Source organism: Pipra filicauda, unplaced genomic scaffold (genome assembly GCF_003945595.2).
Source record: "Pipra filicauda isolate LSUMZ 115617 unplaced genomic scaffold, ASM394559v2 scaffold42_size3861933_pilon, whole genome shotgun sequence".
Classification (NCBI taxonomy): Eukaryota; Metazoa; Chordata; class Aves; order Passeriformes; family Pipridae; genus Pipra; species Pipra filicauda.
In genome coordinates, this window is record NW_024104565.1 from 1,709,896 (window position 1) to 1,724,105 (window position 14,210).

A 14,210-nucleotide genomic window follows, 5' to 3' on the forward strand; every position below is an offset into this window, starting at 1 on the left:
GCTTTTTTCCAATACATGAAAACACTCTCATCTCTCATTTTTTTCCCATACAGAAATATATGCAGCAAAGCAAGACTTCTCTGCATTCTTAACAGCTAAACACATAACAGGTTATTTTCTTAGTGATTTTTTCCTGGACTTTCCAACACTTGCTTTCTTTTCTGACTTCCTCCCTAAATCTCAACACCCTTTAAAAAGCATTGCATACATTTATTCAGTACCTGTTTACCATCTGTGCATGATGCTGGCAATGACAAATCTTATACACCCAAGAAGCAATTTGTCCTTTTGTTGTAGCACTTCACCAGTTTTAAGTTCAGCTGTTTGTTCAGAATGAGACCTCTATTTTCTTCTAGTGTCCAAGCAAACAGGCTCTCCATTGATGTGGCCCAAGTAATTTTTTTTTTACCATGGAGGCGCATGCTTACATAAAGACTGTCTTAAATCTGAAAAACCATCATAGAAATAGATCACTCAGTAATTTCAATTTCACATACACTATTATACCTAACAGCATAAAGTACCAGAAACTCTTGCCAAGACTCTGTGTCAAAGAGTTTGAGGTGCAGATATTTTGCTCTCAGTTTTCTTGGTCGTGTTCTTGGAGATTAGAAAAAATTCCCTTCCACATATCCCCTCATGTTCCCTGCATGCATGACAACTTTAGGAATAAACCCCACTGCTGGGGTGAAGGAACAAAAGCAACACCAGCAGATGAATGGCTCATCTTTTTCTGTGCCACAGGAATACACTACCCAGTCACTGCAGCCTCATAAGGCACACTAAATATGATTACAAGCACTTTCCTCTTCTTTCTAAGCCAACTGGAAGAGCAATCATGGGAGACATCACACTGTCAGCTCCTGTTGTAAAACATGCAAAGGCTAATTATGCCATGAAGCAGACCCCAGGAAAACATGCTCTTGCAGGAGATCTTTGTACACTGGAGAGGCACTTCAATTCCAAAACAAAAACCTCAGCTTCACTACATATTTATAAGGAGGGACGTTAGTTCCTTTCATTCATTCCTTTCACTTAAAAAGCCCAGAGGAAGCTCTCATTGCAGCCAGACTTGGCCTTTCTCGTGAAAGCCAAGGCAGAGAAGAGCCTGGGCTCTTCAAGTTGTTTCAGTAACAGTGTGCTATTGATATGCCCCTTGAATATTGCCCCAAAGCCAAGAACACCCACACAGTATAAAGACATAAAGCACAATTAAATGTTTAGTGAATGGGTCAATTCTTTTCTCACTTACACCAAGGCCAAGAGTATCTCCATTAAGTAAAAATTAGCAAGAATGAGACCCTGTAAGTCCCTGGGAAAATCGGGCCAGCTGCAAACAAAAGCTATCTAGAGCTTGGTTTTGCTCACTGACACTTGTAAGACAGCAAAATCCGTGGAGCTGGAGGAGAGGAAGCTCTTCACAGTAGTGACTTGTCCCATCTACATAAGGCAAGAAAATAGTAAGTGCTGTCCCAGTCTTCACCATTTCTAAGTGTACCATCAAACCTACCGGTTTTAGAAGGAGTAGACTACTACTTTCCACTGCTACTTCAGTGCAAGATGAGTAGGACAAAAGACACAAATGTGTCATGCATAGAGTTGGGTGGGCAGCTTTTAGTCAAACAACAGAAAGAAAAAATACTTGTGGATAGTATTTTGCTGTAGGAAAGGAAAGAACTGGTGCAGTTGCGATTAATTCACATTTCTGATTTTGCACACCATTATTATAAAGGAAAAAAAAGTTATATTTGGAATTGTTAGTGAAGTCACAAAATGCATCTGTGGATGTTGAAATTGCTAGAACTCTTATCGTTCATACTTTGGGTTGTTTCTAAATACCACCTGCAAAATGTAAGCAGCTGTAACCACCTCAGAACTTGAAAAGGTATATTACATGCTCTCAGTTTTTTCACCCATGTATCAAATGCATGTGAATAAATTTATGAGTCAGGGAACAGTACCTACAAGCACACAGTTCAGACTCCAGTTCAAAACTCTAAACTTGAGAGTTGACAGCAAGTCTCAAATCAAAAGGTTTTTCCCAATTTTGGACATACTAAACCCAGGAGTTCAAAAAAGGTTCTCAATGGTTTACAAACCAAGAGGTTTTCCAGCAAAAGTACTTGCCCACTCAAACATCAGGCTTGCTGGTAAGTAAGACTTCTTTACTAACCCCACCGATTCCTGCCTCCAGAGTTGAGTGAAAAATCTAACAAAAGGCCCCTTACCTCAGCAGTTGAAGCTTTTCCTGTAACATTCTCTCCTTCAAAGGGTGATGTTTATACAAACTTGGTCATTTAGATCTAGCTACATGAGATCCTCTGCAAGGAGCACAGACCAAGGAGAGACAGTCTTCCTGTGGCAAGACATCATTCACATGGGCCTCTTTCAGAACCAAAGACATCCCACTGATAATGTTGACAACAACAGCTGGATATCCCAACACAAAAACAGATGAATTCACAGGTTCTCTCTGATTTCCCTGAAGCACTGATTTCATTTCACAGTTTCAAAAAAATTTGTTCAGTCACTCTTTAGGAATCCAGAGCTAAACTGTAACTTCAGCAAAACATGAGATTTAAATTTAAAATGCTGCAGGCAAGCCTTTTCTGAGGGCCATTGGAATTTCTTGAGAATTCAGAAAGGTGCATAATGGAAGAAAGGTAGAATGCCTCCAGCTGAAAGACCCCCCTTCTGCCATACCTTCAGCAGAAAACTGAGAGTCACAGCATGTAAGCTCTCCCCTACACTCACCTCTGGTGGACAGAAAAAAATTACATGAACTTACCAGCATTTATCTGAAAGAATTTCCAAGCTTTTTTTTCCACCCTGTTTTGTATCCCTTGAGGCACAGGAAGGGAAGGCCTCATCTGTAGTAGAGTTTCAAAAGTGAAGTTGTGCATCAGGTTACAGGAGTTTGAGTGATACTGGGCACATTAAAAGCCAATAAGGGTCAGTACAGCTGGGTTCGCATGTACTTACCACCTCACAGGTTTCTCTTTTTGACAAGCAATTCCATTTACAAACCTACTCAGCAACAGTAGTCTTGTAAAGTGTACATGTAACAAGTCACAAGTTGTTCCATTTATTTGAGTAAATATCTGGTAAATAAAATCATCGGTAAACATTACAAAATTAAATACATTAAAAAAGCTTGCCAGTATACATGAAATTCACAAACATGTACTTCTTTTGAAAAATAAAATATGTTCAGAGCACCCTTGATATAAAATGTCTGACTAGTGTCACCTACCAGTAAATGGTAGCTTATTAAACATTCCAGTTAGGACATTTTTCAGAAGGGAGCAGGGATCTCTGTCTGTTCTTGCTTTTACAAGTAAGAGAACCCAAGTTAAGAAGTCTCTCCACTTCTCAGGGCAGAGCTATAAACAAAAACTGTATTATTCTTTGCCTACCTTTATAAGAGAGGAATCTGCATTTGATTAAGACCACATCATTAAATGCAATACAGTACTTGCAATTCATTTTGGTATCACTGCCTTTCCCCCAGCCTGAAGCAGCTTTTAAGTGGTGATGGACATTTCTCTAGATATCACTCCAGGCCCTTATTCAGTATAGGTTAGCACGGCTCCAAGACACCATGAGGTGAAGAGGACGTGATCCTGGCAAAGCATCAAAGTCAATCAAATAACTTTTAAGTCTACACATTAAGTCCTTAAAATTCCCAATTTTCATATGCTGCAGTCTGAATAAGGAGATATGATAAAATTCTTCACTGGGTTGCTTTAAGGGTATTTAGAAAAATGGGAGCACTTATTTTAGTAATCTAAATTAGTACCTTCTGGTAGCAAATTTGCAATAACCACCATTTAAATAATTTACTATAACAAACCTTTCCTTCCATCCATGTGAAACAGTATTCACAACCCACTTTAAAATTTATGTACAGACAAGCACAAGAAACTGGACATCCATGAGTCAAATGTACAACCAACTTAAGAAACGTTATCCAACTAGTTGCAAGGAGAAGTCTCCTAGCTCTGTAAATTTACAAGATCTTCTGATTCAACACATAGGCTTGCTGCCCCTCATCACTAACTCTTGGATTCTTCACTTGCTTCAGTAATCCTCAGTTGGAAGTTGAGCAGCATCCAAATTGTTGATATTTTTGATAAAAAAAATTTGACACTTAAAAAAGAACCCTTAAAACACACAAAAGAAATTCCTTGAGTCGAAACTGAATAAAATCAAAGAAGTTGTGGAGAAAGACAATTATTTTAATAAAGGTCTTGTATTCAAAGTCCTGTTTCCCTTGCCATGTCTTTTACAGAGTGCTACTACTTCAAGTTATTTATATACTCTTCTTTTGAGGGGGACTGAGTTTCCTCATTCCTCTTATCCGAGTTAGCAGCTCTTTGATAAATTCCTAGGGGAAAAAATAGAAAATATGAGTAATTTTAATGATCCCATAATACCATGATTGACACTTTTTAGAAAGCAAACTATACATTTTTATTTAAGCTTTTACTGCTAAGCTAGAATTTCTCTGGTCTGATCATCAGAAACTTTATAAGCATATCCTCATCACCCAGCAGAGGTGTGAACAATTAGTTTTTCCTTGTGAGTGTGCTGGCTCAGTTTTTAACCATCTTTCAGGCTTTTGCCACACAGGGCCTTCTACCAACTATTGAATGAAGCAAAATCTATGGTTGGATACAATGTAAACAGTCAAAGTAGACTTTCACAGCCTAAGCCTGCACAGAAATCAGCACTCCTGCCAACAGAGGTGTTTCTTTAGCCACTTCACCTGCCGGCACTAGTATTTTGGTTGGCTGCATACTCAGCTGTAACAGAAAGAAGATATGGCTAAAAATTCGGCTATTTTTCCTCTTCCCTTGCTACTTTCTAAGCTGGCTCAGCCCTCTGACCAGGCTCACCACTCAGCCCACACTAACACTGAGGGAGGCAAGGCAGGAACAAGGAGCCAGAGGTAGTACCACTGGCTTATGATGGGCGAAACTGGTTGCGGAGCTAAGTGAATGACACTGGAAAAACAAAACAAAACAAAAACAAACCCTAAACCAAACAAAAAAAACCCAAAATCAAACCCAAACCGGCACACAAAAAAACAACCAAGCAAATAAACAAACCCACTCTCATCCCCCCCCCAAAAAACCCCAAACCAATTCAGTTTGTGTGAGAACAGAAGCTTACAGAGTTGCATCACTATCTGAAATTCTTTTGGTATACAATTTCTGATGGTAACTGTAGATGCATTAAAAGCTAAATCATCTCCTTACTGTCACACTAGGAAAATAATATTTACCCACAGTACTGTATATGAAAGCTGTTAGCTACAAACAGGGAATGTAATTATGGATTTTGTCAGTCAGGTTGAAGTGAAAAGCCAGGTTGGATAGGGCTTTGAGCAACCTGGTCTAGTGGAAGTTGTCCCTGCCCTTGGCAGGGGGTCAAACTAGATGCTCTTTAAGGTGCCTTCCAACCCAGATCATTCTATGATAAAAAGCATGACTTCTTGTCTGAATGCTTGAAGCTAAAAATTCCAGTGAACAAAGTTACCACCTAAATGACAACACAGTACCTCTCAAAAAAGGTCACACAGAAAATTATATTATCCGGGTACTACACTTTGCATAAGGAAAGTCTCTGTAAATGTGTATTTTAACTTGAGAAATATGCTAGGTTTTTCTAGTGGGACCACAATCCTAGCATGTATCATCCCAAGAAAGCAATTTCCTTTCCTGACCTTTTACACTTCTTTATAGTGAGCTGCATGTGCTGCTGCATCATGGTTATCATTGCACCTACACTACCTGTGGCTGAAACTAACAGCAGCAAAGGCAGAGCAGCATACACCTTACTGTGGTCTACAAACACTCACTAAGAACCTTTGATATTTGGGCCTCCACCCCTGAAATAAGCCAAGGCCAGTTCAGGAATACATCTATGTATATTAATACCATGCTTCCCATCTGGACAGATAGATAGCCTAAAGAGATGACCAGAAAAACAGATTTGTTAAGACCCCAAATTCTCCCCCTCTACCCTCTAGAAGTTATGCTTTTTCACATAGGCACAAGCCACTGCAACAATGTGTACTCTAAACTTGTCAGAATCCAGTACTTTTCCACTCAAAAAATCAGAAAAATGAGGAAGACATGTTTACTTTGAAAATTCACAGTTTTCAATGCACTTTGCATTGGTTGTCTCAACGTTTCATCATTGTAGAGACCTGATAGATAAGGCCAAACTATGTGGCATGGTGCTGCTTGAAACATATAAACACACTTGAGGATTTTTTACTATCAAACTTAAATAAAGCCCTGCAGTAAAATCATTATAGAAATAAATGCCCTAAAGTGATCTTAAAAGGCCATTATTATTGCCTTTCAACAGCTCTTTCCATAAAAAAGCCCCTATACTCCCATGCCAAAACATCAGATTAAGACAGCTTTGGGAAGGAATGGGTAGAAGTACAGTTCTTCCCTTTGAAAAGCTTTATTTTCTGTTCAAGTCACAAATACTCTATACCAGCTTCATTCACCATCAAGGCAGCAACAAGACACTGCAACTGGAAACTGTTCAACAGTTTCAAATAAGTTGAAAGTAAGAGCCTTACAGGAAGGGGCATATGCAGAGTGAACAGGGACATCTGTGGTACTGTATGGGAGGCACTTCTGCCATTTCTCTGTCCATTTTCTCTCAGGGGAGTTCAGAGCAAGTTTCCCTTAGACATGAAACATAGCCACAGGTCAGTTGCTTTTCAATATGACATTAAAGCAAGAGAGGAATTCCTCCCCTTATATTTTTAAGAGGTATCACAAGTGCCTTCTTTTGCAAAACAAGATATTTGCTTGAAGTTTTCAGGCAAGTTTGACACCACCTGGAAACTTCTTAGGGCTGCCAAAATAAACCACACTGTAGGGGCAACCCCCTAAGCAGATCTGAGGTAACTGCAGCTATTCTTAAGGAAGAGCAAGCATTCATTTGAAGAAGTATATATAATAATTTACAATGCTTTACCCCTCAGGAGCTATTTTTTCTTGAAATAAGGGTCTGCAGTATGAAACAGTAAAACCCAACAAGAGCATTTTGTACGTGGCAGACATTCTGCATAATGCAGTAGGGCTGTTGTGCACATCCCATGGGTGCACAAACCACACCACTGGTTCAGCACGTTTCTGATTTAAGTATCATTTTGCATCCGACACTTGCATGGAGCTGGCTGTCATTAACACAGTTCTGCTCTCGTGCACTTCTGCCTTTCCTGCTTTGCAGCTCTCCATCAAGGAAAGGCAGCATTCTGGAAAAGATGTACATTTTCCCTTATGGAGACAGGAAAGGAGACTTCACAGCATTTCAATAAGCCTTCACTTTATAACTACTAAGTTTGCTTTATGACAGTAATACCCTTTTTTTTCCCCTTTAGCCATCACTCAAAAATTGCAGTTTCGTTACTTGTGGCCATTTGAGTCAAGGCTTAATGTACAAATCTATCTCCACCTTGTACACAAAAATCATTTTACACAGAGCATTTTATTGAAATCCCCTTTAACAAGATATGCTGAAATTTAGTATCTGAAAGTTGATCATGTGCAAATCTTTGTTAAAAGTAGTCCCGTAACACAGGTTGAATTATCTACCTATTATACTGATTTAATTCACAGAGCTGAAAAACATACAAGAATAATTCAGCTAAAGATTCAAGAACCTATTATTCCTTGGAGAGTTACAGTCAGGAATACACAGGCTACATCCACTTTTAACAGAATAAAAATCCCACAGCAGCACTTTGTACATTGGTAAATAAAATAAAAAATAATTTTTCTTTAAACAAGCAAAAGTCTACACAAACTTGGTTTCAATTCTTTTTACAGATATTCTGCAAGGAGATACCCTTGTTACAAGTACTGAGAATCCTGTTAATTTATAATACTAAATTATTGTTTCTAGAAGACATCTTTCTAATTCTAAAGGCAAATTTAAATGAGAGACAGAGACTAAATCTACAGTTCATTTGAACTCATCTATATTCAGCCTTAGGCAAAAAAAACCAAAACAAAAGATGACAAAGGTGAAATGATAATTCAGGAAAGGGGAGGAAATCACCTCTCTACTTTGGTGGTGTGACTCATTGTTTTAATGAGGTCATTTGCCCAACAATGAATTCCAGGCTTTCTATTCGAGTCTTCCAATTAATTCTGGAAACTAATTAGACTCTGTCTCTCCAGGTTTCTCTTCCACAAACAGTTCACATGTAGTAGGACTAGTTCTTAGACTAAAATTTAGAGTTTCTAGTCCACCTGCTTCACTAGAGCATGAAATGAATCCTAAGTCAGCTTTCCTTCACAGCTTTGCTTTCCTTCTTCACAGCTTTACTTCCCTGCAGCCAAGTCAAAAATCAAAATTTTCTTAACTATTTGCCCAAGGCTATTTCTTGGAGATGGCCCGATTGGTTGGATGTAAAAACTAAAGTCAGCCTGGAGAGCAATCCCACAGCTACCTGTGGAAGAAATTAAATAATTACTTTTAAAAAAAAAGAAAAAAAAGCGCCATCTGAATGTGAAAAGGGGACAGGTGGGGGTGGGAAGGAGGAAGAAGAAGAAGGAACACTACCTACTGCAAAACATCCTCCTTTCCACACAGGCTCAAACCTGAAGCCAGTTGTACAGAAAGAAGAAAACTGACGAGACACAGTTGTTTTGGGAGAACAGGACCAGAAGCTGCCTTCTATTAGCAAGAACCAGTGCAGCACGTCTGTAGCCTCACTGAACTATCCCATCAATACGCCCTCTCCAGTGAGGCCACAGCACCATCAGTGTCCAGAGGACAACAATATGCAGTGAAAACAACAATATGCAGCAATTTAGGCTCTCATTGAGCCTTGTACAAGGCACTAACTACATACCACAAAGCTTAGCCATGGTAAAGACCTGCAGTCCAGTTATTTTCCAATTTGGCAGCATGTAAACAAGCTTATTCTTGCCAAGTCACTGTTTGCTCCTCCATTCTTGGAGGAATATTGCTGTGGGTATTTATTAGTTGTTAGAAGTACTTGCAGAAATGAAAACATAAAAGATTAATTCCCTCCAACACTGTAGTACAATATAGGGCAAATCTCAGCAGCCACATAAAGAGTTTTAGCTCACTGAATTCAGTGGTCAAATGGGTGAACAAGAAATCATGTTTTACTAGAAATGCCTCCATCTGCATTGCTTTTAAATATGCATGATTCTTAACCTTTTTTCTCTACAAATTGTCCTATTTGATTTCAAGTAAAATGGGCAAATAATACAGTTACTGTGACTTAATAATTTACCACCCATTCAGCTGCCCTGCAGCTGATCTCTGTGAGTTCCTAGGCTTACCCAGATGTAAGGCCATACACTGCACTGAGGCTTTAGGACACATCTATAGTGACTATTGCTTCAAATGGCTATCCTACATATGGCTGCCTTGCAATTACATTGAAAAAACAAGTAGTAACAATAACTTGAAATAACTCATTATATAGTAGTACCAAAAATAAATATACAATCCTTCAAAAGTTTTGGGGTTCTATTTCAGAGACACTGAGCTTTCTACTCATGCCTGCATACTAAATACATATGTTATCTGAACAAAACAGGTTTTAGCTTTAAATCCACAGTGCCTAGACCACTCTAGAAAGCTGCATCACAAGCCTGTCATTTGCTCCAACTAGGAATTAAACTTTGCAAAATACATAGTTAAGCAAATGCATCTCTATGTTTTTCAAAATGAAGTTTTAAAAGCTGCTGAAATAGTAATTGAGTAGTCAATGACTTAAATCTCTGCCTAAGTTTTCCAAAAAATATGCACAACAATTCAACATAGTTTGTTTGCAAATCCTATTGAAAATCAATATTAATTCAAAGTTCCCAGCAATGCAACTTTCTTTAATGATGCAACTTCATCTCTGATTTCTCTCATTTTGCACTGAGTGAAGAATTGTACTAACAAAATGATCTGGATAGATTTAATCCTGATTGAATGAGAGAGCTCTCCAGCCCATTCATCTGAAGCTTTGTATATTTCCATAAGAAAAGAAAGAAGTAAATAAACTGCAAATCTAATTTATCCAGTTCTCTTAAAACATTCATCATCTGCAGCCATTGTGTTGCTCAGCTGCATCTTTTGGAGTCAGCATAAAAATTGCCCATTCATTGGATTTCCCTCCCATAGTAGTTTAAGAGTCTCCTTGTAATTTCTTCTGTCATCACTTTGGCAGTCCCACCAGCGGAAGCTATAATTCACATTGACCACAAATATTTCAGATTTTCTGCAAAGCCCAGTCTAAATGAGTGGCTTTGCTGCTACCAATAGCAGAGATATAGTAACACAGATTTAGTCAGCCTTCTTCAAAGCATATGTCTTAAAAAAACCTCATTGATTTCACAACCACAACAGTCTTCCTATCCTAAATAAAAGTCTATTGTCGAGTATCTAAACCTTATCATCAGGACTGAAGATTATATTTAAATTTCTTTGTTACTCTGCTAACGTGAGACTTGAAATTCCCTGTGATCTACATTAAAATTCTCCATCATATAGACAGAACTGAGACAGCAACTTGAAAAAGGTTCCACAGGCGATGCATGGGACCGAATGAAGAACTGGCTGCTCTGGCACACGGATGATGCAGGAGGATGCTGCTGCTACCTGCTACTCTTCAGCCACAAAAGTTCAGATCCAAAATTTGGTTATGGTACTGATTTACCAGATACCATACCCCTGAAATTAGTATGCAGGACTCTTTACACAAAGTTCCCACATTAAGCATATTTCCATGCAAATTAAAACAGCCATAACTGCTACCTTAGAAAAGCTTTTAACATTTTAGAGCACATTCAACAGTCTAGCTATATTTCCATTAGAATAAAGGTTTCATAACAGTTCCTCATAAGTTACAGTCAGCTTTTATATTTGACTTAATTATTAAAGAGGCTCAGAGTTCTTTCTATCTTTCAAGTGACCTGGTGAACTCTGTTTCCTCTGATGACAAGTCAATCCAGAATACATGCAAAAATGCCTCAGTCTTTCCTAAACTTTTAGTCTAAATGGAAGGTACTAAGCAAAACTGACTTAAGATATACATTTGCAGGCTTGGAGGTATTTTTTAACAGACGGGATAAGAGCTTCAAGTTATTAAGCTTTCTGCCTCTACTATTTTTCTTTATGTTTGAATACCAGAGACATCATATTACATAACTTTTTCCCCAGTTAGTAATTACTGCCTTTTGCAAACTATATTACTCTTGATGATAAAAAACCTAATGTGCTTGACTGCCTGTATTTGATTGGTCAGGATAAATTCCATCAGCTCATATCCATTCTCCACAAATCTTCTAAAAATTCTTTCACAAGCCAATTACCTTAATAGTTTTGAATGGTCTGCAAATATAAAAGGATTGCAGATTTTCTAGGTGAAGTGTGGATCCTCATATAGCAATTTTAAGCCAACTTAAAGGCTGTTCTTAGTCCACACATGGCATGTTAAAAATCTCTATTTTTAAGTGGCCTTAGTTAGCAGACATGCAGTATTACATGCCATAGATGAAGAAAAGCTGCTGCTGGGAAGTGACACTCATTTTGGCAACTATCCTAACAGAAGAGTGGATTAAGTACTCCTCTCAACTTGGCTGTCTCAAAAGATTGTCAAGGAAGATGAATATTCTCCCAGGTAAGGGAGCTGCCTCCATCCCAACAGCAGATGACTGAAGAAGAAAGTCACCACTTCAGTATTAAAATCTCACCCTCAGCCAAGTGCCTTGAGGGCAGTTAAGCACATGTGTCCAGGATGTTTTTTCCTATGAACTGCCATGACAACTTAATTTGCCAGCATGGCACAAGTATTTCCTGTAGGTCTATGACCAAGGTTTCCAGTGAAAAACTCACTAACATCTGTCATGTACCCTTATCAGCTCTCTGAATTTGTCCTTGCATTATGTCAAGTTTCACATTACACGTTCAATGAAGAAGGAAGAAGAGTAATTATATGAGTCTCTGCTTTCTTCATCTGCCTTCAGATAACACAGAGATAAGAGGTTAGCATATGAATAACTGTTAAACTCTTGGTAACCTGTTCCTACCACCTGGTCATGACCGAGAAGAGTCATGTCAGGCTCCACATGCCCTATCAGCCTTCACACCTATCTTAAGAAGAGCCACCAAGGTTCAATTGCACTTGCTTAGAGAAGGCTGGAGGAGGCTGACAGGAGTCATCTATAGTGTAGCATTACTACAGTGAGACATCTGAAGACTTGGCATTATGGCATCTGCACAATGGGAGATGTGTGTTATCTGCTGTAAAGAAACCAAGGTACAACACAGATCAAGCTACACATGCGTTATCATGTAAGTCTTTCCGGGTGAATTCTCTGCACTGTCAAGAAGTTTGTACCAGCAACTATAATAACAATTATGGAGAATTTCCCCACTCTACCATAGGAATCAATAAAAATGAAAAGGCCTTGAAGAAAGTATCTGATGGATTGGGAAGTGCCTATTCAACCACCCAGTGGTTCTTCCTGACAGTCTGACTATCCTTCAGCCCCAGTACTTTATATGGTAACAGATGCAGACATTACAGAAGAACCAACCTATATGCAGCCTTGTTTCAAGAACCTAAGGCCTGGCTTCTAGTCATGCTGTAGTGGGTTTCTGTGGCCGGGTTTTGGTAGCGGGGTGGGGGGGGGGCTACTGCCGTGGCTTCTGTTAGAAGCTGCTAGAAGCTTCCCCTGTTCCGTGGAGCCAATGCCAGCCGGCTCCAGGATGGACTTCCTGCCGCTGGCCAAGGCTGAGCCAATCAGGAGTAATAGTAACGCCTCTACGATAACATATTTAAGAAAAGAAGATTGTTGCGCAGAAGAAATTCCAGCCAGGGAAGAGCAGAGTGAGAACATGGGAATAACAACGTAGACACCAAGGTCAGTGCAGAAGGAGGGGCAGGAGGTGCTCCAGGCACTGGAGCTGTGGCCCCTGCAGCCTGTGGTGCAGACCATGGTAGAACAGCTGTGCCCCTGCAGCCCATGGAGGACCATCGGGGTCCAGAGACCCACCTGCAGCCCATGGAGGAGCCCATGCTGGAGCAGGCGGATGCATGAAGGAGGCTGTGACCCCGTGGGAGTCCCAGGATGGAGCGGGGTCCTGCAGGAGACCTGCGGCCCATGGAGAGGGAAGCCCACACTGGAGCAGGTTTTTCCCGAATAGGACTTGTGGCCCCTGTCGGGGACTCATGTCGGTATGGCTCATTTGTGAAGGACTGCACCCCATGAAGGAGTGACCCACGGGACAGCAGTTTGGGAGGAGCTGCTGCCCAAGGAATGGACTCACATGGCAGAGGTCCATCAAGGACTGTCTCCCACGGGAGGGACCCCACAGGAGCAGGGGAAGGACTCCTCTCTTTGAGCAGCAGCAGAAACAACCACTGACTGCAACCCCCATTCCCCGTCCCCCTGCACCACTGAGGGGGAGGAGGGAGAACATGGAAGGAAGGAGGGGTGGGGGGAAGGTGCTTTTAAGACTGTTTTATTTCTCACTCTTTGGCTCTTATCCTGTTAGTAATAAATATAAGTACTATCCCCACTTTGAGTCTTGTTTTGCCCATGAAGGTAATCAGTCACTGACCTCTCCTAGCTCTTATCTCTACTCATGAATCCTTAGCTGTTTTCTTTTTAGCTCTCTCCTCTGTCCAGTTGCAGAGGGGGAGTGAGAGAGCAGCTTTAGTGGGTACCTGGTATCTGGCCAGGGTCAACCCACTAGACACACACAGCTGAAAGGTGTCTGATTAGGGGAGTCCTGTAAGCCACCCCCTCTACTAAATACTGTGCAGTAGCTGCTTCTGGGAAAGCACTGACTCTATAAATGGAACCAAGAAACTGACCCATGACCTCGACTTTTGAATTTTATTTTTTTTTTAATGAGTCCAAGGTTTTTTTACAATATTTACTCTTCCTAGTAAGCACACATTACTATATGAGAAGTAGGCTATATTGGCACTGGACACATTGTAACAGACAGATAACATGCAAATGCCAAAAATTATGTTTTGCCATTGTTTCTGCCTGTCAAAAACTTCCTACCAAAACTTCTGTGTCAGTTTTCCACCAGAAGTTCTCACCAGGATTTTCCCACTGGAGTTTTCCTGCCAAAAGATCCTGGTATTGTTCATGGTTATCATATCTCTGCGAACATCTGAATAGAGCTAC

At 40.1% G+C, this 14,210-nt stretch overlaps 1 protein-coding gene across 1 annotated transcript in view; it reads right to left on the reverse strand.

The window, feature by feature from the left end:
• Positions 1-3,051: 3,051 nt before the first annotated feature.
• Positions 3,052-14,210, reverse strand: part of PPP1R14C (protein phosphatase 1 regulatory inhibitor subunit 14C) — a 53,638-nt gene continuing 42,479 nt past the window's right edge. Inside the window, exon 4 of the mRNA XM_027733868.2 lies at positions 3,052-4,387. Coding sequence (XP_027589669.1) covers positions 4,313-4,387 — 75 coding nt within the window. The 3' untranslated portion in view covers positions 3,052-4,312. The remainder of the gene's footprint in view (positions 4,388-14,210) is intronic.